This window comes from Drosophila guanche, unplaced genomic scaffold, assembly GCF_900245975.1.
Source record: "Drosophila guanche unplaced genomic scaffold, DGUA_6, whole genome shotgun sequence".
NCBI classification, from domain to species: domain Eukaryota; kingdom Metazoa; phylum Arthropoda; class Insecta; order Diptera; family Drosophilidae; genus Drosophila; species Drosophila guanche.
The window spans coordinates 6,794,437-6,820,524 of record NW_022995749.1 but is presented as its reverse complement, the minus strand read 5'-3'; the positions used below and the strand labels follow the sequence as shown (position 1 = coordinate 6,820,524).

Genomic DNA, 26,088 nt, shown 5'->3' with positions numbered 1-26,088 from the left:
ACTGGTGTTTGCTTATGGCCTAAAATATATATCCCATATATATGTGTATATGTGAAAACTTATGGCTAAAACTTTTAAATGTTTTTTACCAAATCGTTCAATATAATGCACTTGCTTATCTTTTACATAGTTTGGTTTTTCTCGTACCTCAACTCATTCCCTCACTTCTGGGGAGAAACAAATTCCGGAACAGTTTTGTTAAGAAAAGTATGTTTTCTTTCCGTCTTCGGTCTAAACCATATATTGGGGGAAAATTTAAATAAAAATCCAAATCAAAACCTTTACATCCCTTTTTTAGTAGTTTTTAGTTTCGTTCGTTTAAAATTCCTCGTTGCAAAAATTGTACTGATCGATTTACGCCTAAGAAGTTTCGCCAAAAGCTGAGCTCTCCTTTTTCCCCAATGAAATAAGACTGGGTGCTAGACAAACCAAATCTCAAATTCAACTCAAATGTTTTGGGTATACCCGAAATTTGTCTCAAGGTCTGACTCCATGTTAGTACTCTTGGTTTAAGAACTTTTGTCATTTCGATTAGTTGCTGGAAGACGAGTCTAAGTTGTTTTTATTTGTTTTTATTTTTTATTTTGCCCTTTAGGAAAGTTCTTAGCAAGGCTTCGCTGGATAAACTTTCTGCTAAAAAGAATTTTGTTTGTTGGTTTTACTCACCTCTGGTTTGCTTATAATCTTTTCATACATTTGTATATTTAGTTTAATATTTTCATTCTCATTTGTCGACTTATCAAGGAAATCCTCTGCTGTATGAATGCATAAAAATTGAACTTGGTGTTGAATTCGTTCGTTTCGATTTGCTTTTCTTTTTCAAAATATAGCTCAGTATAATTGATATGTTACGAGCTGGTAAAAGTAATAATCAAGTAATCAAAACATGTTTCTCGTTTAAATATATAGTATGTATATATATTTTGTTTTTAGTTTTGGTATATTTGAATTTGTTTTCACTTAACACTTAAATTAGTTCATTCGCTGAATGACTGACGACTCTTGTTTTGTCTTTGATTTTAGCATTTCGTCAGGCATCTGAAATGAGCATAAATAGCCGCCATTCACCTCTGTCTTAATCATTAGAATATATCAAGTATTTATGTATAATTTTAGCAATTGATAAATATATATAGCATTATAGTTCAAAGCCCTTGAATACACTTGTCTTGTCTGCATTGCTTCGAAATTATTAAACACGTTCACTTAGACATAGGTTTAAGCTTAACAACTAATTCTCAATAAATTAAACTTTATTTCAGAGCATTTTGAATGTGTTATATGTATGTTTTTGTTTTGTTTTTATATTTTCCCGACATAGACCAGGGCAAATAATTGCTTTTAGTATTTATTGTGTACGTTCGTTTTGGTTTTTATACTTTTTCTTAAATGTTTATTGTTGATATTCCACTTTTTACTTACTTTTACTTTTCCTGCAGTCACAGTTTTTAAAGTGTGTTAGTTCTGTGTCTATGCACATCAATTGACTAGCTTGTTGAGAGTGTGTTGTGTTTTGTTGGGTGTTGGTGTTGGTTTGTTGTGTTGTGTTGTGTTGTGTTGTGTTGTCTTGGTGCATTTTTTATAGCGCTTGGTTCATAAGAAAACTATAACAATGCCAAAACAATAAACAAGAAGCCAAAAAATGCCAAGTTGTCAACTGAAAATATACTAATTAGTTAAACTATTTCGATTTCGTTATCAGTTTCGTTTTTGTTGTTTTTTTTTTAGGATCTAATAACCTGACTTTTGGAATTCCGCTAAAAAATTTGGTCCTCATTGGTCACTGAAATCAACACGACTTTCGTTGTGTATTAATCTAAAAACCATATCCACAAAAAGAAAACTCGTTTCCTGTGTTGGTTCATCCTTAAAGAGGTCCTCTTACACGGTTTAACAGAGTTTTTGGGTTTCGGTTTTAATGGGGTAGTATCATTTTTATTTGAAAACTCTTTCGTTCGATGACACCATCCAATATCCAATCCAAGTGATATGCGTGGTTTTTAGTAGCCTTCACAACAATTTCTATTTGATGAAATGTTTTCTTTTTGTGTACGTACGGAGTATACGTCGTATAAGTACCAAAAAATTCTACTCTTAGTATGCAATTTGACACATTTTGAGAGACGATGTCTCAATTCTACAATCGAGATATATATATGTACATATAATATATATATGTTATTTTGTTGGTTTTACTAATTGAATATATCACGGTCTTTCTAAATATCATCGCCTGTATGGGTATATAGATGTATATGTATCTGTATCTTTAATCTGTATATACTATATGCATGTAAATATCTATAAAGTTTTCCTTTTCGCCTCTCTTGAGTTTGATCGAGAGAACATTTTCAACACTATCTAACCCGACTATACAAATTGCTAAAAACTGCGAATCCACGGAATGGAATCATTCCTTATCGATTTGTACATAGTACATAGTACATATACATATGTATGTATATATGCATTTATATGTAGTATAAGTATAAGTACTTTGCTCAGTTTTTTAGGTAATTTGGTTTACTTTACGAATACTGACACTTGAATGCTGAAACACAGTTGATCTTATTGTCATATGATGTATGTGTGAGTACGAGTATGTTTGATGTACATATGTAAGTATGTACACACGAGTATGTAAATGCTAATGCCTTGCTAAATGCGGGACTTGGGTTTCGGTCTTTCTACACAACTGTGAGAGAGATGATATAGTATGATGATGTACTATGCATACTCTTGCAAATTCCTGTTGTAGTTGTATACGAGAGTTTATAGTATAAAAGATGTTAGTTACTCAATTGACTACTGAACATGTTTCATCATGCTTTTGCTCCATATTTATGTATACAGATATCTATGTTGGTATGTATAACTATGTTGTATGTGTGTGTGTGTCTGTTTGTAAGGGAAACTAAATGAAATTAAACTCTAATTCGAGGTGTGTAATGTTGGTCTATATTACATCAAGTGGTTGTTGTTCTTGGCCCGATGAGTAATGAATGAAAAATCAACTTTATATTGCTTGTTGGTTTTTGGTTTTGGTTTTTGCATTGAATATATAGGAAACTCTTGGCGACGCTACACGAGACACTAAAACATAGCAAGAAAAGTTACCGATTCTATTTGAGTTTTGTTTGGGTTATCAAAAAAATATATATAGAATATGTATATGTATATATTCAAAGAGATATATATGTAGAGAGAGAGAGAGAGAGAGAGAGCGGCTATAATAAGTACATATGTTCGATCTGTTACTATACATTATCAAAATGAGCAAGCTACTACTTTGGGTAAATTTTCGGTACGAGTATGGAACAGAAAAAAAAACATTTCATTGGATTATAGTAGTAGTAAGATGTAGGATGTTGTATATTTTGTTGTTGCTTATATCGAACTGAGATTGTGGCAACTGTTACGAGCACAAAGAGCTAAGAATTGGGCGACAGACACACTCTCTGGCCGGCCGCCACTGCTAAATGCTGAATGAATGGTTGAAGCAAATACGAAATACGAAAGGTACAAATGATACTAAGTACTATACGAGAGTATTGTAATTCTTCAAATATTTATTACAACTATGAGAGCATTTTTTGACTTCTTGCGTTTATCAGATAATATAAATAAATCGAAAATGCATTAATCAAATATAAATATAAATTTATTTGGTTTTTGGTTCTGTTTTCATATAAAATATATGTCAATAGAACATACATATTTAATCAATGTGTGTGTGTGTGTTTGGTTGTGTGTGTTCGTTTTGTAAAAAAGAGATAAATTGTTTTGCATAATTTCGTTCGATTGGCAGGACACAATCGCAATCTTAGGCTAAAAGCAATGTTAGTTCTGAGATCGAGATCTGACAGCAGGAGGTGTGTACAAAAAACATGATCATAATAAATATTATTGTTAAGTAAATAATGGCACCATAGCACGTGTGGAATGCGTTAAGAGTCTTAAGCGTTAAACAATAAATAAATTAATAAATAAGTAGCTGCCTGTGGATATGGGTCGATGGGTGGGATTGGGATACGAGTCTCTAATCCTTCCAGCAAATGGGTGAAATGAGTTTAGAGTTTCGGTTAATATTCAATATCTTTGGTATACGAAATGATAATACATACAACAATACTCACCCCTCCTCCAGGCATTAAACTACAAGAACAGGGATGTAAATACATATAAACGATCCACAATATTGTTTGATTTTTTGTTTGTTTTTGTACTGGATTGTTTCTACACATGGGTGAAGGAGCGGAGCAGAGATAGACAGAGGGAGAGACATAGAGAGAGAGAGCAGAGCACAGCAAAGTACAACAGATACAACAGAGGGTCAAATAATAAAAATAATAGCTAACGATACATATAAATTGTATGTGGATAAACAAATATATACAATCGAACCAAAATCAAATCATAAGAAAACACAAATGGTTTGCTCGAAATCGTTGGCAAAATTTCGCTTTCGGTTTTTTTCTGTTTCTTTGTTTTTTTATTAAACACAAAATTACTTCAAATGTATCTCAATATAATGTGTGTGTGTTTTGTGTGTGTGTGTAGGTGTAATGTAGTATATAAACTAGGTATTTACATACGCAAATATTACTTTCCAAAATGATAACTAAAAACTAAATTAAACTTCATGCAAGCGAATTAAATATATATATATATAAATGACAAATACATAGCTAGCCAGGAGCTTCAATATCTCCGGATGGATTCCTTTTTCATTTATATTTTTCTTTCTTGCTTCTTTCTTGTTTTGTTTGGTTATTTGTTTGTCTATGGATGAAGTATTGGTTGAATGCAAAACTCAAATGCAAATGCTACAGGTAAAGATAATTACAAAATAATATTTTTTTAAAACTAATATTGTGCCATTGATAGAACAATAAACTACAACAAAATTAGAGATTTTACCTGGTCTATGAGTGGGATGGGGGAGTTAGATTGATAGATTAGAAGTCGAAAATATGGAAAATACAAAGAGATATATTAGTAGTGGTTGCCCTAGGTATTTGTTGTTGCTGTTTCGAGAGCACTTCCGTCTTCCAAAATACAGACTACATCAAACTCATCCAAAAATCATTGTATTCAAATGCCAAAAAATGATTACGATAATAGAACTTCTACAAATGCTCGGGGACTTCGAGTTTAATTCGAGACTAAACTAGATCTATGAACTAAATCAAATCAAATAAAGTGGGAGAGAGATTCACACACGCAGTACGCAAATCATCAGAGATTTGTTCGTTGTTTGTTGTAGTATTATTATTATTAATAGGTATTGATGATTAAGTACACAGAACAGAGTTAAGATAGGTAGGATAGGATAGGGGGGACAGTAGATGCAGTGTGTGTTTTTATGTGGTGTGTTTATGGTGATGTTTGAGTGTGAGTTTTCTCTGGGGGATGAATTAAATTCGAATTCAATAACTAAACTAAACCTCTAAAAATAATAGTTTATGCTTAGTGTGTGTGTGAGTATGTTTTGCTTTAGTTAGTTATGTGTTTATGTATATTAATTAATTTATAACTCTTTTGTCTTGAGCAAAATGTAATTAATACTGCATTCGCAGGAGTTTCTTCTTTCATTATTTCGTTGAGTTTTAGGCCTCCAAAATAAAATACATAATCAATTAGGGAGCGCCTTTAGTTTCGTTATGGTTAGTTTTTCTTTTGCTTTGTTATAATATTCATCATGCCTTGCTTTTGCTTTCATTTATAAATATGCATTTGTTTTATGTTTAAATTTAAGCTTTGAATTTTGTTTTTTATGTTTAATGTTATGTTCTTATTTAGTTTTTAATGTTTAATGATTTTGTTTTTTGTATTTTATGCACTAAAAAATTATATATAGTAACGGCTACATTTAAACGCAATCACAATCGGTGGTTTTTAATGTGTTTTTTTTTTGTTTCTTTTCCTTTCTGCGTAATTTTTGCTTTTTGGTTTGAATTTTGTTTTTCCTTGATTTCGCTTTGCTTTTTTCTCTCCTATCTTTTTTAAATTTTTTTGTTTTTTGTTTTACTTGCTGTTTGCTTATATTGCTTATGAGTTGTTTATGTATATATATATATTTATATTAGTTATAATATTTATTGAGCGCCTTCTCGAGCGCCTTAAATATAATACTTAATATGCCCCGCCCCCTTTGCTGCGTGGGGGGAGGAGATCCGATCTTTCTACGATCTAAGCGGAACTCAAAGGAAAACCAACTTCAGATGAGTGTCTCTCGATGAGTGTGAGTGTGTTATGGGTGGATGTATGTATGTATGTATGTTTTAATGGGAGCTACTACTAGGGGGTTTCATTGAAATTACCAAAAAACATAACCCTCTTCCTAAGCTTAGACATACATGCCCATGCCGTACATGGCACTCCAATCGACGCCCTGGAAGCTGGACATATCCACATTGGCAAGGGCGTAGTTGGAGTAGGCAGCCGGATTGGCGGCCGCTGCCAAGGCAGCTGCAGATGCATTCAGTTGATTTCCACCAGCGGCCACTAGTGCCGCCTGCTGGGCAGCTGCCAGGCTGTGGGCACCAGCAGCGGCACCTCCGTTCGCGGCATTGGCCGCCAGGGCAGCGGCCGCTGCGGCGGAGTGAGCCTGCGAGGCGGAATTTGAGGCGGCAACGGCAGTGTGGTGGTTCTGTTGGTGCTGCTGGTGTTGATGTTGGGCCGCTGCGGCCATGGCGTGGGCGTTCTGATGTTGCTGGTTCTGGTGCTGTTGCTGCTGCTGCTGATGGTGGGCAGCGACGGCGGCGCTCTGCGCTTGATGGGCCTGCATCAAGGCGGCATTGGCAGTAGCGGCGCTGGCGGGGATCGAGTAGGGTGCATACCTATTCAAGGAGAGATTTCATTAGCTTCATTCCAGCTCAGGGTCAATTCTTGAGGAACACTCACCTGACATGTTGCAGCGCAGTCTGTGGATATGTGGCTAGCAGTTTGCCAAAGTTCGCGGGATTGGCGGCCATCGAGGCGGCGGCGGCAGCTGCGTTTTGTACTTGAAACGGATTCTGGGATATGAGGGCGGCCTGCTGGGCAGCGGAGGCCGGAGACTGCAGCAGCTGTTGCTGATTCTGCAGCATGGCCAGGGGATTCATGGCTAGTCCACCTCCACGTGTTCCGATCAGCTGGCCGGGGGCCGTGGGCAGTTGTACGCCCAGGCTACCGAGCATGATGCGCTTCTGTAGCAGCTGAGCGGCCGGTGTGACAGACTCCTTCGGCTGTGCCTTCTTGCACTCGACCTTCTTGTTCTTGATTGTGTGGAAGTGGATTTCGCAGACGCGATCCACCACATCCTCGTTCTCGAAGGTCACAAAGCCGAAGCCGCGATGGCGCTTCGTCTGCTGATCCATTAGCATGACCGTCTCTTCGACGGGTCCGAACTGTGCAAAGTAGGCCTTAACCTCCTCGGCCGAGGTGTCCTGCGAGACGCCGCCCACAAAGATCTTCTTGGTCTTGTTGGCCTGACGGGGTCGATTCTTAGGAGTGGCATGCTTAGGATCAATCTTCTTGCCATCGAGCGTGTGAATGGGCACTTTGAGCACCTTCTCCACGGTGCAGGGATCTTGGAATGTGATGAAGCCAAAGCCGCGACTGCGCTGTAAGTTGTAAGTTGTCGTTTTTGTAGGAGGGAGAAAGACAAGAGAACACGAAAAGAGGTTAGCACACACGGGGAATAATTTTGGGGTCAAGGATAAAAGAGAGAGAGCTGTGGTTAGAGGCGGCTAAGGACTAAGTTGCAAAATGTATTATTATAGTATAGCTAGGATTAATAGTCGTAAAAGTTCCTACGAAACGTTAGCAAAAGTCCAACAAAGTATGAATCAATCGATCGATCAAGGTCTCGATCTTCCACAACGTATATAAAAACGTATATGTATATTTAGTATATATATAAATGTATATGTAAACACACAGATACAATATATAGTATGCATGTATATGGGCTTAATCGACTGAATTGGGCATGGCCATTTTATACGCTTGCTTTTCGCATCAAATATGCTTTTAGTTTTTGTTTTTGCTCGAGTAAAATAACGTAAAAACAAGTGTCAACTCAATTTAATTCCAAAAGAACAACGCAAAATATATATTTCAACTAAAAACTATAATAGTTCGCTCTAAAGATACTTTTGCTCTGTTAACAAAATATATTTATATGTAGAGATCGATCGTTTGCTAAGCTGGAACATACGTATATCATTGAAATAGTATTACGATATGGTTTTTGGCCCCGCTAAAAGCCCAGGAATTGTAAATGTGGGAGTGACAGTAGTAGATATTCTATATACACGAAACTCTATACCAAAAAGATTTCTTCACCGCTTTTTCATCTCTGTATACGAAACTCAACTCAAGTGTTAATTAAGGTATATAAAAGTAGGCTTATGTGTTTGTATATATTGTATGTGTCAATTACATATGTATGGTTGATGTGGATAATAATACATATATATATATTGATAAGTACGGAGCAGTGCGCTTTAGAGCTATAAAACTCGTATTAAATATTCATCAAAAGATGAAAAAGAGGTTAATACACTCCACTAATGTTCCGATAAACAAAAGGATACACTCGTTTTTTTATAGATTTAAATCGCACTATGTTTAAGAAATACGTTAAGTAGAAACGATTAGGAATGCTATATTCGAGTAAGTTTTCTAATATAATGGTACGGTTTTCGTATAATTTTTTGGTTTTTTACCATACACTTTATGTATTTGGTTTTTTCATCTGTTAGTTTTACTTAAATTGTACTTAGTTTTTTTTACAGATAATGAGATTTTGGAATGTATGATCTTTGCTGCTTAAACTAATTAATAATTCTCAGTCATTACATATATTACAATATAATGGGAGTATACAATAATCGCTTAAGCCTAGGGCAGTTGAGATACAATTTATTAAGTACATTAATCCAGAGAGGGAAAGAGAGAGAGATAAAGAAAGAGAGAGAGAGATGAAAACTATGGGACTACCTACCTAACGAATATAGTAGGATAGTAAGTAGTAATTTAAACCGTTAAATTAATTCATAATTTTCCATGGAAATACCCTTAATTCTTGGATTATCGGGATGGGTCGGACGGGTGGGGATTAAACAACTATCTACAGATTATATCCTAGAATTCTCGATTCGAACTCAATTTTATTTTTGCACTATGGGATAGATTCTAAGCATAATTTTATATTTCCTTTCGGCCAATCAATGGGGGTATAAGGTGGAAACGGAGCCCATTTAACTTAAAAGCCATTAACATTAAAAAAACCATAGAAACAGTCGGAACTACACAACTAAATAAAAATATACATGGTATGCTTATGGATATGGATTTTATATGCCAAACCAAAAATTATAAAGCAAAAACTAAACACAGAAACAATTTCGCATTAAGTTAAAAAGTTATACATTTATATATAATAAGAACTAACGATTACGGCGGAGGTATTACAATATACATATGTATTATTTTTTATGGTATTCATCTAAGGCTATGGTTCTTATTTATGTTACACAATCAATAGTTCAACAGTTGCCAGGACAATCTTCGATTCATATTGGTTCGCTTCTCGGTTCCCATTTTGCTGTTATGTCAGGATATCGAGAGGGGTGTGGGTATAGTATTATTGGGGTAAACCCCTTTCAACTAAACTTTGAATTGATTTCTAGGAATTTTTATAACTGTGGTGTGGTGAATGGCAAAATTTACTCGTTATTTGTTTTTCTTTTTTTGTATTTTCTTTCAAGATATTTGATTGCTATCAATGCGTGGAGGTGTTTTTATTCTGGGTGAGAAACACTAAAGTAAACCAAGTACATAATACAGAGTACAGATTAGAGGAGTACGAGGTACGAGTACGAGAGATCGAGTACATTCAATTAGAGATACGAGTACAGTTATGCAGTTATTATTATTTTGATTTGCTCAGAATTATACGAAATACGAGAGTTACGATGCGCCAGCAGTTTTCAGTAATTCAAGTACGCTAAACGTTCTCATTTATACAGTAGTTAGGATACTTGGCGATTCATTTTGTTTAGGGTTTTTTGGTTTTGTATGAAATGTACCTAAGTGCCAGGCTCTCGGCATTGGATCATCATCATTATCATCATTATCCTGGTTGGTTGATTGCGACTCCTCTTCTCCAGATGGTTTCCAATTCCAACGGTGTCCTTCCGCACTTTTGGGTGTTCATTTTTGGTAATTGTTGGTATTTCTTTGGTTTTGTTTTAGGTGTGTGTGTGTGTGTGGATTATAATTATGTTTTGTTTAGTAGCATGGGTGATTTACTACATGGGGCTAGCTATATAATTGAGAGATCTTAAATGCTTATAGACTAGGTCGGCAAATCTATGGCCATCCCCTTTCCCTAATCAACCAGGTGATCGTTTCATAAACGACTCTGCCCGACTCTTAGAGATCCCTTAGATCCCACAAACTCCAAAGACAGTTGGTAAACCAGTTTTCATCTTTTCTTTTTTGTTGTTTTTTCTTCCACTTCGTTCTTTTGTTTGGTGTTCTTCTTATTTTAAAGGGGAGGGGAAAGAAACAAAAGGTGTTTTTTTGTGTGCTGCTGTGTACGTGTGTGTGTGTGTTTGTGTCATTCCTTGTTTACTTGCGTTTACGTATGAGAGACAGTGAGAACGGACGGACGGACGGAAGGATAGCAACCCCGTTAGTCAAGCGGCACAATGATAGTCATTCTTGCAAATAAAAACTGCCCCGAAAGTAGTTGTAGTTCCTCCGGTTCCGTAATTGCGCAATTGGCTCTCTCGCCCAGCAGCAGGCGGCAGCAGCAGGCGCGAACAGCGAAACTACCCTAAAGCCTACGACGGACCCCACCTTCTTGTATAGCATTGTCCTGTGCCATAACCTGAATTGAATCGCGCCACCGATCCCAGGATCGGAGGAACAGCTGCGCGCAAGCGAGGCGGACAGGACTCGCATAATGCGGCAGCTGCTATTTTATTGCCCGAAAGCGGCGCGAGTTCATCGGTGGGGAGCCACAATGAATTTATGTATGTATGAATGTACCTATGAATGTACATACTATAGGTACAGGATGTGTGGATATTGTCCGCTTATCAAGCGGACAAATTGCTTAATGCATTAATGCATTCTGAAAACCCATTTCCGTATGCATGTAAATATGTACCTACATAAAATATCAGTCACATTTTTAAACGTTTCAAAGGTACAATAAATTATGTAAGGAATGTTCAGGTAAAGAAACATTCAGCTAACGCTTTTGTTGTTCAATTTCATTGAATTTGAATGTGAACTGCCTGTCAAATGTCTACAAATGCATTTTAGTTGATTTATTTCGCTCAAATTGCAGACTTCTCGAGTAGTAAATCCGAATTCCTTTTCATTTCCATACTTATCCACACTTCAGCCACACTGGATGGTAACAGCTGATTGCCGCAAGACAAAGCAAAATATTAATATTCAATAATAGTGCTAGGTTACAGCTTCCCGTATAATCTTCTCATCTTACACGATATGCATATAAAACCAGACTTTCGCTCCTCTCTCTCTCTCTTCCTTTCTTATCGTTGTCTTTTGTTTTTGGCACGTAGCCGAAAAAAAACTGTAATTCTAAACCTCTGATTCTGGGGCTGCAGCAGCAGAGGAGACACAGCGATTGTGCGTGAGAGAGGGAGAGAGAAGAACAGACAGACAAAAGTTTGCAGTTTTGCAGCTGTGCAAAAGGTACCACGTGAGAAAGAGAGAGGGAGATAGAAAGCGACAAAAGCAGACGACCAAAAACTGTAGCTGTAAATCAGAAAATCTGTGCAAACGACGTAAAACGCAAATAAACAGGCTGCGACGACGAACAATGCGACCGAAGGAGACGAGATTATGAAAAAGGTAGAAAAATAGACGTAGAATGTGAGGACAAATAGGAGGATAGGATAGGATACATACATACAGAATAGTAATACAACGAAATATAATAGAAAATACCAGCATAGACTACATTCTGCTTACCTGGGTGACGGGATCCTTCATGATGAGCACATCGGTGACGGTGCCAAACATATTGAAGTATTCCTTCAGCTTGTCGGATGAGGTCTGCCAGCTGAGGCCGCCCACGAACAGTTTGCCTGGAGCCGGATCTGAGCCACTGCCGCCAGTCAAACTGGGAGTGGAGCGACCCGAGGAGCCGCTCTTGTTGCTCAGATTGGCCCCCCCTCCGCCACTACCGTTCTGTCCGGCCGACGATGCGTTCACATTCTCCTTGAGCAGCGCCAGGGCAGCCTGCTGGGCAGCGACCTGATGCTGCTGCTGTGGATTTCCGCCACCGTTGGCGGCGTTCTGTGCTGCGACCTGGGCCTGATCCTGGCCAGGCACCACTATGGAACCCTGTGTCTGCTGCTGCACCTGTGATTGCTGCTGCTGTTGCTGAGCGGCGGCGGCGCTCTTGAGCACAGCGGCCGTGGTCAGGGTGCCGTTAATGGCCGCCACACTGTTGTTGGCTATGGAGGCGACCAGGGCGTTGTGCAGATCAGGATGGTGATGGTGTGGATCAATGAGACCGGCGGCAGCTGCTGCTGCCGCTGCGGCAGCGTTATCCATAGGATTACTGCGGGCAAAAAAGAAGGTATCGGCGGTGAGTAGATCCTCGCGTGGCTGGACCGCAGCCGGAGGCGGCGGAGCCGCATGGTGGAGCATCGTGGCGCCTTCCTGCAGCGCGTGCATTTCCTGCTTCAGCTGAATCTTGAAGGCCGTTGGGGTGAACGTTTTATCTTTTTTTTCGCGACCGAAAGGATCCTAGCCCTCCAGTTGTTTGTGGGGTTTCTAGCACTAACTTGACTACGTTTTCTTTCGTCTATGCTTCTGTCTGTTGCCAATGGCAATGCCTGCTGGGAGTTTTGTTTTTTCGGGTTTATGTATTCGACTTCAACAAGAACACGAATTAATGCGAATATAATGTTAATAGTTGCAACTAAAACAACGGTAGCGAAATGTTCTCTCGGCACGACACTTGAAAATTTATTTGCGTTTGCTTTTGCTTCTTTCTTTCGCTTCCCCTTTTTCACTGTGGTCCTGCGGTTGCGACTGCGCCGTAGGGTTGTTCAATATATTTTTTGTTATAGCGATATATATAAATATTTGTTTGTTAGTAATGTTGGGGGCAACTAATTTTTTCGACACTATTTTTGCTGTTTTTTGTTGTTGGTTGTTGTCTTTGCCGCGGTTGTTGATCGTTTGAAAATTGTCGGCAGAGGGACCGCGCATTTATCGAAATCAAATATACCGCATGACCCTTAAAAATATACCAAAATATGTCCTTTCATTTTCAAAACATACTGTGAATATAAAATCACTTTCCCCGACTTTGATCTTCTGTTTATCGGTATCTATAATCTGCAACATTTCGTTGGATGGCTCACAACATTGTGTGATTTGTTTTTGCATTGATTGGTCCCAGAGACTTTCCAAATTTCCTCAACTCTAGCTTATCCATTCCTCCAAGGGTACTAAATGTTGCTTATTTCGTGCCAAATGTTTGGAAACAGTGCCGCTCACTTTCGCAGCATGTTGCTGGTACCCGCGCATTTATCGAAATAAAATATACCGCATGACCCTCAAAAATATAACAAACCTTATACTACTCATTTTCAAAATTAACTGTAGTCCTACAGTTGAATTATATTTCAAATAATATAGATATGATTTACGATAGGAGAATGGCGTGCATTTATACACAAAATAATTTGTACTTATCACACCTTCGACCACCTGAAGCTATCCATTCTTAAGATTTCATTTAATCCCACAGGCAGTTCCAGTTGTTGCCATCACATTGGTTGGATTTACCCTGGAAGTACTGACCTGGATTCGCCTTGCCGTCACCCGGGATGATGTGTGGTGGACCAAGAACTCGGGCAACTGCATGTTTGTGGAGACCCGTAAGGGCTATGCCGCGCCCAACCGCAAGGTGAGTGGGTGGAGCCCCCACCATCGTAATTCCTCTAGAGTCCAGACTCTAATACCCATTGCTCTCTGCCAACAGTTCTTGACATACAATCAGAAATATGAGACTCCACCTGGACTGATTGAGGCCCTGCAGGGCAATACGAATGGTCCTTCGGGTAAGATCCAATCCACGAATGAATGAATTTTCAGCGCTTCCTTGCAACTCTCTCTTCCATTTCGCCACGGTGCCTGAGAGTCTTCATGAGAAAATGTTATTTCCTTTTTGCTTTTCCAGATGACGCGAAGGCAGGCAAAGGTAGTGGCGGGGGCATTAGTGGCAAGAAGATCGCAACCCATGTCGCTCTTACCAGTGTTGCCCTCGGCGCGGCCGCTGCCGGTGCCGTATATGCGGGAGTTATTTAAAAAGGGGTTATAGATGGTTGCAAGGCAGCGCTGATAAGAATTCTCGCACTAATCCATCATACCCAACCCCACAGAAGATGACAAAAAAACGAAGAAGTAGCTGAAAATAGTTTCGTATTCGGAGGCGTTGAGTTCCGCGTGGAGATCTTACTGATAATCATCTTAAACGAAGCATTGAGTTAGAATTCAGCTGGGGAAGCCACGGGAAAGCGCAATACATTTTAAAATAAAACTTCAGGTCTGTCCCACAGGACATTCTACACATGAAAAATAAACCTGTTTTTATTTTCATTGTAACTCAAGTGGCCAGGAAGGAAGCCGCAAAAGTAAAAACCAACAACAGGAAGAAGCAAGGTTTGAAGGAGATGGATTCAGGGGGGGAATCACAAAAGTGTGAGAAATATTTTTCATTTCAGCGTAAGAAGTAGTGGCGCTCCATGATGTCATAGTTGGAACTAGTCATATTTACATTGAAAGTAACATGACTTCGTATCTACATGGCGAACCTGAAGCTTGTTCACCCTGCCACCAGGTGGCGGTGTGTGCGTCTGCAATCAAAAACAAACTCGACGCCAACGTCGACGCCGACGCAGGACGCCGTGCGTTATTGATTTTTGGCCGAGGGGAAACAATGCCAAAGGATATGAAACTTATTAAAATAGATTGCAAAATAATTCAATGAAGATGTTGAAAGCCAAGCAGCAAGCAGGCGCTTGCCCACAGATGGGGTTGGAAGGGGTGGACGTGGACTGCCATGGGTGTGTGAGTGTGTGAAAGTTTCGGTTGTTGAACTCCTGCTGGCAGTGTCGGTGTTAGGCAGAGAGGAGTTTCCAGTCGCCAGCAGCGTACATATACGTTTTTCCCTGTTCTCTTTTTCAATGGCAGAAGACGTCTGTCAATTTTATGGCTACTGACCCAGAAAAATGGAATATTAAAGAAGCCTTTCAAAACTGGCGTGTCCCTGTGAGATTGGGGGGGGGTTGCAGCAGTGTCCTTGGGTAGGGGGAGACGACCTGCGGAAATGATGATGTTCCCTGGATGACATCAGCAGTCGGCAAACATGTACATACATACATACATACATATATGTACTTACATATGTACATATGTAATATGTCTATGTAATTCGATTAGCAGAACTTAGAGCGCCGTCCCCCCTCTATCTACCTCTATTATACGCTCCTTCAGTCCACGGCGCTCCCCCGCCGTATTTTAATTGCGTCAAATAAACAGCAGAGGCCACGACAGCACGAGTCATCATCCATCTTTTTATGGCCCCAGTCCCTTCCCTACCCATCGAGCTAATGGCGCACTTAGTCCTCAAACAAGGTAACGCGAAAAATATTACTGGATATTTCGGAAAGAGAACAGAAGCCACCCCGCCCTAAGGCAACCATTTCGAAGGAAGTGGCAAACAGAAGTAAAAGTGCCCGTGGGGTTCTAGTTATTGAGTTTGTGGCAAAAATCTAACCAGCGACAGATGCATGATGATTTAGCCAAATATTTGGAATTGATTGAGTATGGGCAGCATTACAGTTTGATAATGAAATGATAAGTGGAACAGGGAAATATGTTTGGCACACACAGAGAGAGAGAAATAAATAAAATAATAGTAACTGTAGGGTGGAGCAGCTGATCGTGTTCCTTAGAAAGGGAAAATAAGCAAGAAAAGTTAGACTGAAGACGAATAAAAAATCCGAAATTTGTGGCGAGCTTCCAGGGGTGTAGAATGTTTATAAAATAGTACAAGGCGTCCGAACCGAAGTAAAGTGAAATATTTAAATAGTTTTGCACAAATTATTCCCCTGAGCTAAGGATAGACACACCAAAAGGGCTATTGGGAATACCTGCAGACCCTGCTTAATGGCCATAAATTAAACTCATTGAAAGCAAAACAGTTCCCTAAGCAGCATATCAATGGAAATGACACCTAATCCACTTTCAAAGTGCTCCTTCGAAAATGTTTGCACAAATAAAATCGAAGACGGAGAGAAAGAGAAGTGAAGCAGCTTCTGCTGCAGCACAAGCCCAAGCAATCATCATAATTTATTCAACATTTGACATCACCAATCGCATTCCCTGGATGCGCTTCCTTCCTTCCTTTCGGTCGCTCCTGTCCCATTCCTTTCGCCTGAACGACTCCGACGACGACTGCTGGCTGCTTTACGACTCTTTTACACGGCTTGTCTACGACAAAATACTTTCTAATCCGCACATCCGCCTCAATGACAATCTGCAATCTGGTTACCCATCCAATCCCCCAGGCCACACAACAAATTGCAATACAATTTGCAGTGTCCACTAAGCCGGATCCGCCTCCGCCTCCTCCTCTACCCACAAACAACGGAAAAACACTCGAAAAATGCCAGCAACAAATTGCATGGCTTTGCGCTCTTCGTCTCCCTCTCTCCTTCCTCTCTCCACCTGTCGTTTGCCCTTTGCCCTGTGCACCGCTTTCAGCTGCATCAAATTTATGTAGATACAAAACTGCAATTCAAAGAGCGAGCAAAGAGAGTGGGAGAGAGCTTGCAGAGTGGGAGAAAAAGTTCATCTTGTTTTTGCTCTCGACATTTTCATTGAGGAAAATGCCATACAAAATGAAAATGAGCTGGCGCACAACCCTTGCACGGCCAACCGATGCCGGAGGCTGGCTAAAAGCATATGGAGTAACTTTATTGTTTTTACATTTGATTTTTTATGGCTCCAAAGAGGGGTGGGTGCTGCACTGGCTGGCACACGGCACACGGCACACTGCACGACGACAGGCGACACAGGACACAGAAACGCCGCATAAATTCAGCTCGGAGAGAGAGAGAGAGAGAGAGAGAGAGAGAGCTCTGCTGTCCGCGTCGCTTGGAAAAGTCTATACATCATATATACAGCACTTAAGGGTAGGGGGTGACTGGCGAGGGGGTGGCTTTTTGAGCACTGGAAAGGCACGAAAACGCAACGAAACCGAAACGCTGCTGACTGGAAACCACCCTCGAAGCTGCGACTTATACACAGCGCAAAAATCTGCTCTACAAAATTTCCACAGAAGCGGGACACACAGCCGCGAGGGCCAGTGAGTGCAACAGAGAGCGATATAGTGCATGGAAAACCATCCCTAAGAATTGGGGGAGATATGTTTTGCAATTGGGAATAAATATGCGCGCGCACAACCCTCGAAAGAAGATGACGAAAGCGACGACGACCGAGCGAGCGACCGAGCGACCGAGCGAGGGACCTACCGAGACGATGGTGACCGCTTCCCGGGGTTGCCTTTCAGTCAACTTTTGGTTTTCGTACGTGCAATTTCTCCCGGCACCATGACGGATCACGGAACGAAGAAATCTAACATTTTGGATAGCCCTCTTCCATAGCTATAAACGATTTTACCCCCCCAAGAACCCAAAACCCAACTCGCACACAAACCAAAACGAAAAACCAACAAAAAGTGTCCTTTAGCAAGTGAAAAAAGTGTCAAAGATCTATGAAAACTATGCGTAGAATGCATAGAGAGATGATATCCATCAAAGAGAGTTATTATATGTCCGACATGGATCGGCGGAGAGAGACACAAAGCGAGAGAGAGAGAGAGAGAGAGAGATTGGGCGCTTGCCATTGATATTGTCCTGTCACAGCAGTATTGTAACTTAATTATAGCTTACTGCTGGGTCGGGGCATTAACATTGTTGAGCGCCATTGGCAACGAGATGCGGAAAAACGTACGGAAAACCCCCCACACACCCACACGAAAGCGACTTTCTTTCAGTCCGGCTTGATGAAATCCTTCAACCCACACACACACACACGCACGCACAGGCAGCGCTGTATGTATCTGTGTACATGTGTGTGTATATGAGCAACCGGAAAAATCAATTTTCCATTTTTAATTCAAAGCTCAAACTATGCACACAGAGAGAGAGCGAGAGAGAGAGAGCGAGAGAGAGAGAGTGGGAGAGAGAGAGTGTTGAGAGAGTGTTGGTCAAAAAGGGATAAAGGATGCTGTAGCATCTGCAGTGCGAGTGAGCGAAAGGGAGAGACACCGGGAGAGCGAGCGAGCTTGTTACCAAAAAGAGAGTACAGCGAAAGAGAGAGAGGCGGAATCAAACATTTTGAAATGAAACACGAAACTTTGCACATGAAAAATCAAAGGAAAAACCTTTGATTCAAACATGAAAAGCTCCATAAAAATATGAAGGAAAAACAACAGGATACTTATGGCTAGGCTAAACGGATCCTTTTTGGCCAGAAAAGCTGCCAAGCAAAAAAGGGAACACCGCTCCGACCACTCCCTGATTTTTGCTGCCTTCGTGGGTGTACCAAACCGAGAGAAAATGTACAGGAGCAAGGGACAGTGAGGGGAAGGGCAGGGTCGGGGGGCGGCTGGCTGAGCTCAGGGCAGAGGGAGGAGGCTGAGGCACAGGGTGGCTCAAGCACATTACGTGCTTGCCAAAAAAATATTGTTGCCAGGCCTGCCTGAAATGCCGGGGGATAAATCCTGCTAGATGCAGCCGGGAACATCATCTCAACATCATCGTCAACCCCTAAATATAATTCTGGCGCATCGAAAGGGCGTGAGGACGGCGAGGAGAGAGCCCCGAAAAAGGAAAAGAAAAAAAAACGGAGATTGGAAAAGATGACAAAGATTAAGGGCAACAACAAAGGCAACCAAAAGACACTGAACGATGAATTGGCAGATTGCGAGCAGCAGCTGATAATTGTGATCCAGCCAAGCCAGGCAGGGAATCCCCTGTCCAAGGCTAAGTAAGGGTTGCTGCTCTTCCCTCGCTCCCCCACACGTTTAGTTTATATGCATTTTGATGAGGATAATGGCTTAGCCTATGGAAATTCGAGAGATGACAGAGAGTGTGGAACATGGAGATTGGTTTTGCCGGCCTCTAGTGTTGCTTCTGCCTCTGCCTCAACATGCTGTTGCCGTCTGTCTGTCAACATTTTTGGGCGTTGGTGTGCGGCGGCTCCGCTTCGCCTCGCCTCTCTCCCTGTGTGTGTGTGTGTGTGTGTGTGAGTGTCCTCTGTATCTGTAGCTGCATGTGTCCCTGTGTGAGTTTGCTAAATACTTCGAAATTGGCTAAGCGTTTGTTGTGCATACCAAATTGACAACGCTTTGCTGTGCTTGAGGTAGCCCCCAAATCATCACCCGAACTGGGATCACCATTTACGGCACATGTGTGTCTGTGGGGGGATGCTGTACTAAGGGATGATGCAATTTAATATGCAACAGCGACAGAGGCACCAAGTGAAGTGCTCCTTGCCGCAGAGACCAGAAATGTTGCCAAAAGAGTTGCAAGTACCGAATGGGGTGACAGATTTTCCTTTGTTGAAGGATCAAATGAATGGTGGCCATTAAGGGAAGTACATATGTAACGCTTTTAATAAAAGGGTAGAAACTGGTGATGAAATTATCCTCTAAATTACATCTTGTACTTCAATGCTTTCAGAAATGTAAACTTGGAAAAAAATAGAGTTTTAATGTTAACAAAAATCGTTTTTAAGAACACAAAATAAAACATATTCTACCTAAATAATCGAATCTAAACTATGATCCAGTAAAAGTATACAAAAGTAAGGAAAGCCTTAGAAAATGGATGAATACTCAGTCTGGATATATAAGCACATTCCTAAGCATATCTCACATCAAGATATTATGTCTCTTTTGGCTACAAACATTGCTGCTTTGTAAGTCTGAATAAATAACACATTTAATCCCCTACAAATGCTATTTTCTCTCAATAAAACATATTGATATTTGTCCCTGTTTAGCATACAAAAACTAAACCCCTTTTAAGTACCCAAATCATGTGTTTCTATTATAGCCAATGCCAAACCTTTGTTGTGGCGGGCCTTGAATTAAACCTTTTTAATGATTAACTGCCAGCAAAAAAACAACACTTGCAAGGACTGGCACTAACTTGGCATAAAAACACCAGCGGACGATGATGATAAAAAGTGCGGAAATTACGTTGACCTAAAAATAAAATTGTCGAGCAAGTTTGCCGGCACGAAAAGAGAGAACGAAGAGAGAGAGAGAGTGGTAGAGTGGTAGAGTGGGAGAGAACTAAACGCACTTGCACTTATGCACTTCAAATATGATGAAAAGGTAAACGCGGCACATAGTCACAGTCACATTCGCATTCGCATTCACACACTCAGGCACTCAGCCACACACAGTCATGAACATACCCAAAGGACGACAACAAAATACACAGAGACACGACGCAAATGGCAGAGTAGGATGTGAACGAGTGGAGGAGGAGGAGGATACGCATCCTGAACAGGTTAAGGGGGATGCATGTAAATGCTTGGAAAAACTCAAGGGTTAAGGTAAGTGGTTGTCCGCCGGCTCCAGCCATATGCAAATTGTCGGTGCTTTTGTGAGCTTATTAAGTGCTTGAAAGTGCATTAAAAAAAAACATACAGCACACCACAGGATACAGAACAGAACAGAACAGAACAGGGAGAGGCCAGCGGTGATTAAGGAGGATATGCAGGGAGAAGCAAGTAACGATGAGGCAGGACGTGCCAGGGAGAAGCATGTTCGGGGCAGTGTGAGAAAGGACCTGCAGCACTCATGCAAATGCTTTCAAGTCAACCCACTCGGAAATGAAAACTCTGGCGTGTGCTCCTCCTCCTCCTCCCACAACAACACACACAAATGACAGCATTGAAATGAGCAACATGTCAGACATGGCGCAACATCCTTCGCCTGCAGGTCCGGTCCTTCAGCGGCGTATGTGGACATGTGCGAAAGTTGTGGCCGCGTTTTGGTGTCATTTTGTTAATTAAAAGGTGTGACAAAACCTGGGCAAGGCTAGGCACTGTAAAACAGTATCAAATTACTGACATGCAAACCGACAAACACATCGCTAGCATCCCTTCAACAAGTATATGGCCAGGACATTTAGCACTGGAGTCAGCAGCCACAGACTTACATTTGCATAAAGATGCCACTTGAACGGTTGTCAGACCAAGCAGACCATAGCAGACCATAGCAGACAAGTGGACCCCCCAGAAGGACTACACCGGCAGGCCGGAAATGCTTTTCTCTCTCTCTTTATAACGCAGGGAGACTGCAGCGGCATAAACTGCCATGAAAGTTCGTTGGAAGTTTCCGTCTAAATGATTTAATTACAAAAAATTAATGAGGGAAAAGCTGGAAAAAGTGGAGTCCTACTTGTGCGAGAAATTTAATAGTTTGAAATTCTTTTTATAAACTCCAAAAATATTCAAATGGAATTTCTGTACAACGGATGCTGAAAAGCTATCCCCAAAAGCACATAAAAGCTACCAAACATTAAGCTTTAAAACACAACTGTTTCCTCAAGCTTCCGCAAAGCTTTCGGCGCGAAAAAGCTTATATGGTCATCAACCAGTAACAATTATAGAGCGCAAGAGAGCGAAAAGCTTCGTTGTGACTCCATGCAGGATAAATGTTAAAATCCTTAACAGCAGCTCAACAGCGGACAAAGCTTTTATTCTCCCCTTACAGCTGTACATTTTGAAACCATTTGGCATGGAAATTAATTATGGAAAAATAATCTAAAACATTTCCGAATTGCCACCAAAAATAATCTTTGTACCCATACAAAAAATTCCTCAGTTCAGACACAAAATTTGGATCAACTTTCAAGCTAAATTTCTGTTCGCTTTGAAACGAGTCTTCAATTATGAAGTCAACAGCTTTTTTTGGTTTGTTGGATGAGCCTTAACTGATGTAACAAATTCGTTTAGGCTGCGTCATTGTTTACATTTGACAACAGCGACAAGGAGCAGAATGCGCCACAAAAGGGTCCTCCTATGTATGTGGCTGCTGAGTCAGCAGCAGCAGCAGCATCAGGCCTCATCTCCATCCGCGTTCTTGCACAACGCATCCTGCTTATGTTCGCAGGATGCAATGCCTTGAAGTGCCACTTGAGAAAATGCTTCTTTCGGGGTCTTGAAGGGACCCGCATATAAGGGCGGGAGACACACTTGTCTGCTAAATGCTGACACCAAAGACTGGCTCAAGTATTTTGCGGGCAAATAGTCCAGAGTACAACCCAAGTACGCCCCCGCCCCGCCATGTATCCTTGTAATAAAAGTCACTCGAGTGACATTTTTGTGAGCCTGCGGCCATAGAGGCAAAAGGCAAACAAAGCTTAGGCCAAAGCAGTGGGAGATCCCGGCTCTAGCTCTGGCTCTGGCTCTGGAGTTCATTTTGCAGTCGCTATTTTTAATCGATTATTGCCGCGTTATTGTTCTTCCTTCTTCCCTTTTTTTTGTGCCCTAACAACTCCTCTGCAGTGGCAGGGCAAATCCTGTCTGAGTGTTGCATTTGCAGCAACAAAACAATGGGGCAGCACAGCAACAGCAACTGCAAACAGAAAATGCAAATGCAGAAATCTGAGATTGTACATTGAACTTGTGCTGTATCATCATCATCTCTGGTTCCCCCTTCTGTGCAGCAGTGTGGCGGTTTTAACAGCATAAATTGAAATGTCCTCGCATGCCCCGGCAACATCATATTCAATATATAAACATCCAGATAAGCAGGAAGGAGTCTGCCCGTCTGCCAGTCTGCCAGTCTGCCAAGGGGTTTCTACTACAAAATGTACTACGTTTCGGTTACCTTCTTGGTGTCAAATGGGGCTTTCGTGGGGTTATTTTTCATTCTACACACACTTGTTCGTTCGCCCGTTGTTTTCGTCACGTTCTGCGATCAGCGATAGCGCGGGGAGGTCCTTCAGTTCTTACAGCCCAAGAAATGCACGCGCCGGATGTCGTTAAAATGGCGACTGCCGCCGCTTCCGGTTCTCGCTTGTCAGGACTCGTATGCGAAGTCGCAAATTATGTGAACTTACCTGAAAAGTAAACAAAAGGGAAACATGCAAAATCACGATTAGTATGCTGTTGTCACCAATAGAGGCAGAAATTCTTAAGTGTAAATTGCCAATGGGCAAATATGTAATAAAAAAACGTACGAGAGATTGATTTGGTATTAATAGTAAACAGATTTAATGGCTACTTGGCAGCTATCTGCTGAATGCAGGTGACGGTAGGGTAAATTTGTAATTTTATGAAATTTCTCAAGCCTGCACTGCGTGGAATAAACCTCAGCCGCGTGGTCACATTTATGCGGCACGAGCTGTGGTTGTGTTCCCCCTATTCTTCAGCCTCCGCAGGAGCAGGAGAGCGGAGAAGAACAGGAAATATTGAATGTAATAGAAAAACGCCTCTGCAATGGTTGAGATTTCATTTAAGATTTGATGAAACACAGGAGAATTTTTGCAAGATTTTACGAGAATTTAAGGAGAATTCAACTGGAAAATGTCATCGTAGAATTAGTTATTTTTGATGAGAATTCGACTGTGGATAGTCATGTTTGTTCCACGCAAATTTTCTCGGACTTTATGTCGAACCTTTTCCCTGCAAGAACTTGCAGTAAAACCCTTCCCCCTCAGTGTCTACTCAAACTGTACAGTTTGAATATCTTATCGTCTCAGTACACAGATTGACCTATCCCAAAAGAATACCGTGGTGGGGGAGAGTGCTAAATGGGTTGCCTACAAAAAAAACTTGGTCAGTGGCACAGATGCCCAAAAAGCTGCTTCCTCCTCCTCTCTCCACCTTCTGCTGTTTCCCTGTGTGCGCCAGCTCTGGGGCAGAACATTTGTTGACTCAACCGATTAGCAGCTAATTGGTGGGAGAGAGAGAGAGAGAGAGAGAGAGAGAGCAGTCATTCATCCGCCAACAATTACCGCTTGTTAAGAAGAAATCAATGAAGAGGAGCTCCAGACTGGAACATGGCACAGAGTGTGAAGTTCTGCATATTAATCAGTTGAGGACAGACAGAGAGAGAGAGAGAGTGAAATGCAGTCCACAAAATGGGTCCCAAATATGTGAAAAAGTAATAATCGGGGGGACAGACAGCCCAGCCAGTTTACAGTCAGTCGTTGCCGGTTGAGGTTCGCTCGGTATTTAGGAGGAGGACACGTAACGATGAGGTTGCTGCTGCTGATTTGTCAGGCAGGTGACTACTGCTCTATGCCATCATCCCATTGTGAATCCATTCCCATTTTGAGGATGATCTCTGTGTTCTAGTTGCTTGTGTGTCTAATGCACTTTCGTGTTGTGTGTCGTCTCACAGTTTGCTTGTGGCTGGCTGCAGCAAAATTACACGTAAAAGATTCTGATTACAAAGCGCATGGACTGGAGAAGGACAATGCAGACAACAATCAATTGCAGCAGATGGATGTGGAGCAGAGGCAGAGGCTGCTGCTACCCGCAGTGCAAGTAAAAGTGACAAATGAAGTGGAAAGTGCCATGAGAATGATGATGATGATGACTAAAATGGAAACGGGGCAGACGAGCAACCACTTCGACACACAAATGGCCAACCATGGGCTGCCATTGCTGCTGTCATTGTCTAACCTAATGAGACCCCGTCCCAGTTTCAGTTTCAGTTCCAGCTCTGACAGCAGCTCGAGCTTGTTGCCAATATTGGACGGTCATAACTCGGCCATCAGGGCTGGCAGCGGCACAGAAGAACAATTACTTCGATTGCAGTCGGACTACAACTACAAACTGTTGTACGATGCCGAACGGCACACGTATTTCCAGTTGCATACCATAACCGGCAATCAGGATGCCGGTGCCCAGCCCAATCGAAGGCTCTTCCAGCAGACAGTGGGCAGCACTTTGAGTGCCGCCTTTGGACTGAATGTGCCAATGCCAATGGATGGACGTGGGACTGTGACCACGGAGACTGTCCATCTCTATGATGCTGCCTCACTGCGACAGTCGCGCTTCAATCCCTTCAATCCGACACGGTGAGTGGGTGTGAGTGGGTGTGAGGCACCCACCAAATGGACTTGCCCCCCAGTGTAATCTCTCTCTCATTTCTCTGTCTCTTAGCATCCTCATCCATGGCTGGCTGGGCAATGCAAATGCGAATATGTACAGCGCCTTGCTGCCGCCGTACCTGTCACTGGACCAGGGCCGCTACAACATTTTCACCGTGGACTGGGGCCGTGGCGCCATAGCGGACTACATAACGGCCAGCTATCGGGTGAGGCCCGTGGGTCAGGTGCTGGCCAAGTTCGTGGACTTTCTGCATCTGGAGGCGGGTCTGCGTTTCGAGGACCTGCAGCTGGTGGGCTTCAGCATGGGCGCCCATGTGGCGGGACTGGCGGGGAAGCACCTGCAAACGGGGCGCCTGCGGATGATACGCGCTCTGGATCCGGCCCTGCCCTTCTTTCGTTATGCCCAGGAAAAGGAGCGCCTGGCGCGAGACGATGCCGATTATGTGGAGGTTCTGCACACGAGTGTCGGCAGCTACGGCTTCGATCGGCCGCTGGGGCACGTCGATTTCTATGCCAATTGGGGCAGCCAGCAGCCGGGCTGCTTCTGGCGCGAGTGCAGCCACTGGCGGGCGTTCATCCTCTTTGCCGAGAGTCTGCGGCCAGGCCGGGCATTTGCATCGCGCGGCTGTGCGGTCAGCGAATGGCAGCAGTTGACCCGCTTCCAACGATGCCGCCCCAGGGAGACGACCCAAACAGAACCAGACCAGCGAGTGAGCATGGGCGGCGATTTGGCTAATGCCTCAATGGACCAGCTGCTGGCCACACGACAGGGTGTCTATTACTTCGCGACAAATGACAGGTCACCCTATGGCATGTCAGGCACAAAATAAATAGAGGCACAAAACGGAACGGAACATAACAGTGAATAGGGGGGGGGGGGGGAAAA

The 26,088-nt window shown here is 42.0% G+C and overlaps 3 protein-coding genes across 10 annotated transcripts in view; 2 read left to right on the top strand and 1 right to left on the bottom strand.

Annotated features, from left to right (window-relative positions):
* LOC117585612 overlaps positions 1 to 14,588 on the top strand; it is an 18,570-nt gene extending 3,982 nt beyond the window's left edge. Inside the window, exons 4-6 of one of the 2 annotated variants that reach the window (XM_034275168.1) lie at positions 13,799 to 13,957; positions 14,033 to 14,111; positions 14,433 to 14,588. In XM_034275168.1, coding sequence (XP_034131059.1) covers positions 13,799 to 13,957; positions 14,033 to 14,111; positions 14,433 to 14,458 — 264 coding nt within the window. In that variant the 3' untranslated portion in view covers positions 14,459 to 14,588. Of the gene's footprint in view, positions 1 to 13,798; positions 13,958 to 14,032; positions 14,112 to 14,230 lie in introns of both variants that reach the window. The other variant, XM_034275167.1, reaches the window with a different exon arrangement.
* Positions 2,054 to 26,088, bottom strand: part of LOC117585606 (CUGBP Elav-like family member 6) — a 100,051-nt gene continuing 76,016 nt past the window's right edge. For 6 of the 7 annotated variants that reach the window (XM_034275154.1, XM_034275153.1, XM_034275157.1 and 3 more), the window contains 3 exons: positions 12,004 to 12,598; positions 6,907 to 7,607; positions 5,766 to 6,842 (listed from right to left, as the gene is read on the bottom strand). In XM_034275154.1, the coding sequence (XP_034131045.1) occupies positions 6,350 to 6,842; positions 6,907 to 7,607; positions 12,004 to 12,598 (1,789 nt within the window). In that variant the 3' untranslated portion in view covers positions 5,766 to 6,349. Of the gene's footprint in view, positions 2,905 to 5,765; positions 6,843 to 6,906; positions 7,608 to 12,003; positions 12,599 to 26,088 lie in introns of those variants that run through there. The other variant, XM_034275156.1, reaches the window with a different exon arrangement.
* On the top strand, positions 24,492 to 26,032 carry LOC117585352 (lipoprotein lipase). The gene is made up of 2 exons (XM_034274796.1): positions 24,492 to 25,169; positions 25,255 to 26,032. The coding sequence occupies exons 1-2, from the start codon at positions 24,589 to 24,591 to the stop codon at positions 26,030 to 26,032; spliced, it is 1,359 nt and encodes a 452-aa protein (XP_034130687.1). The 5' UTR covers positions 24,492 to 24,588.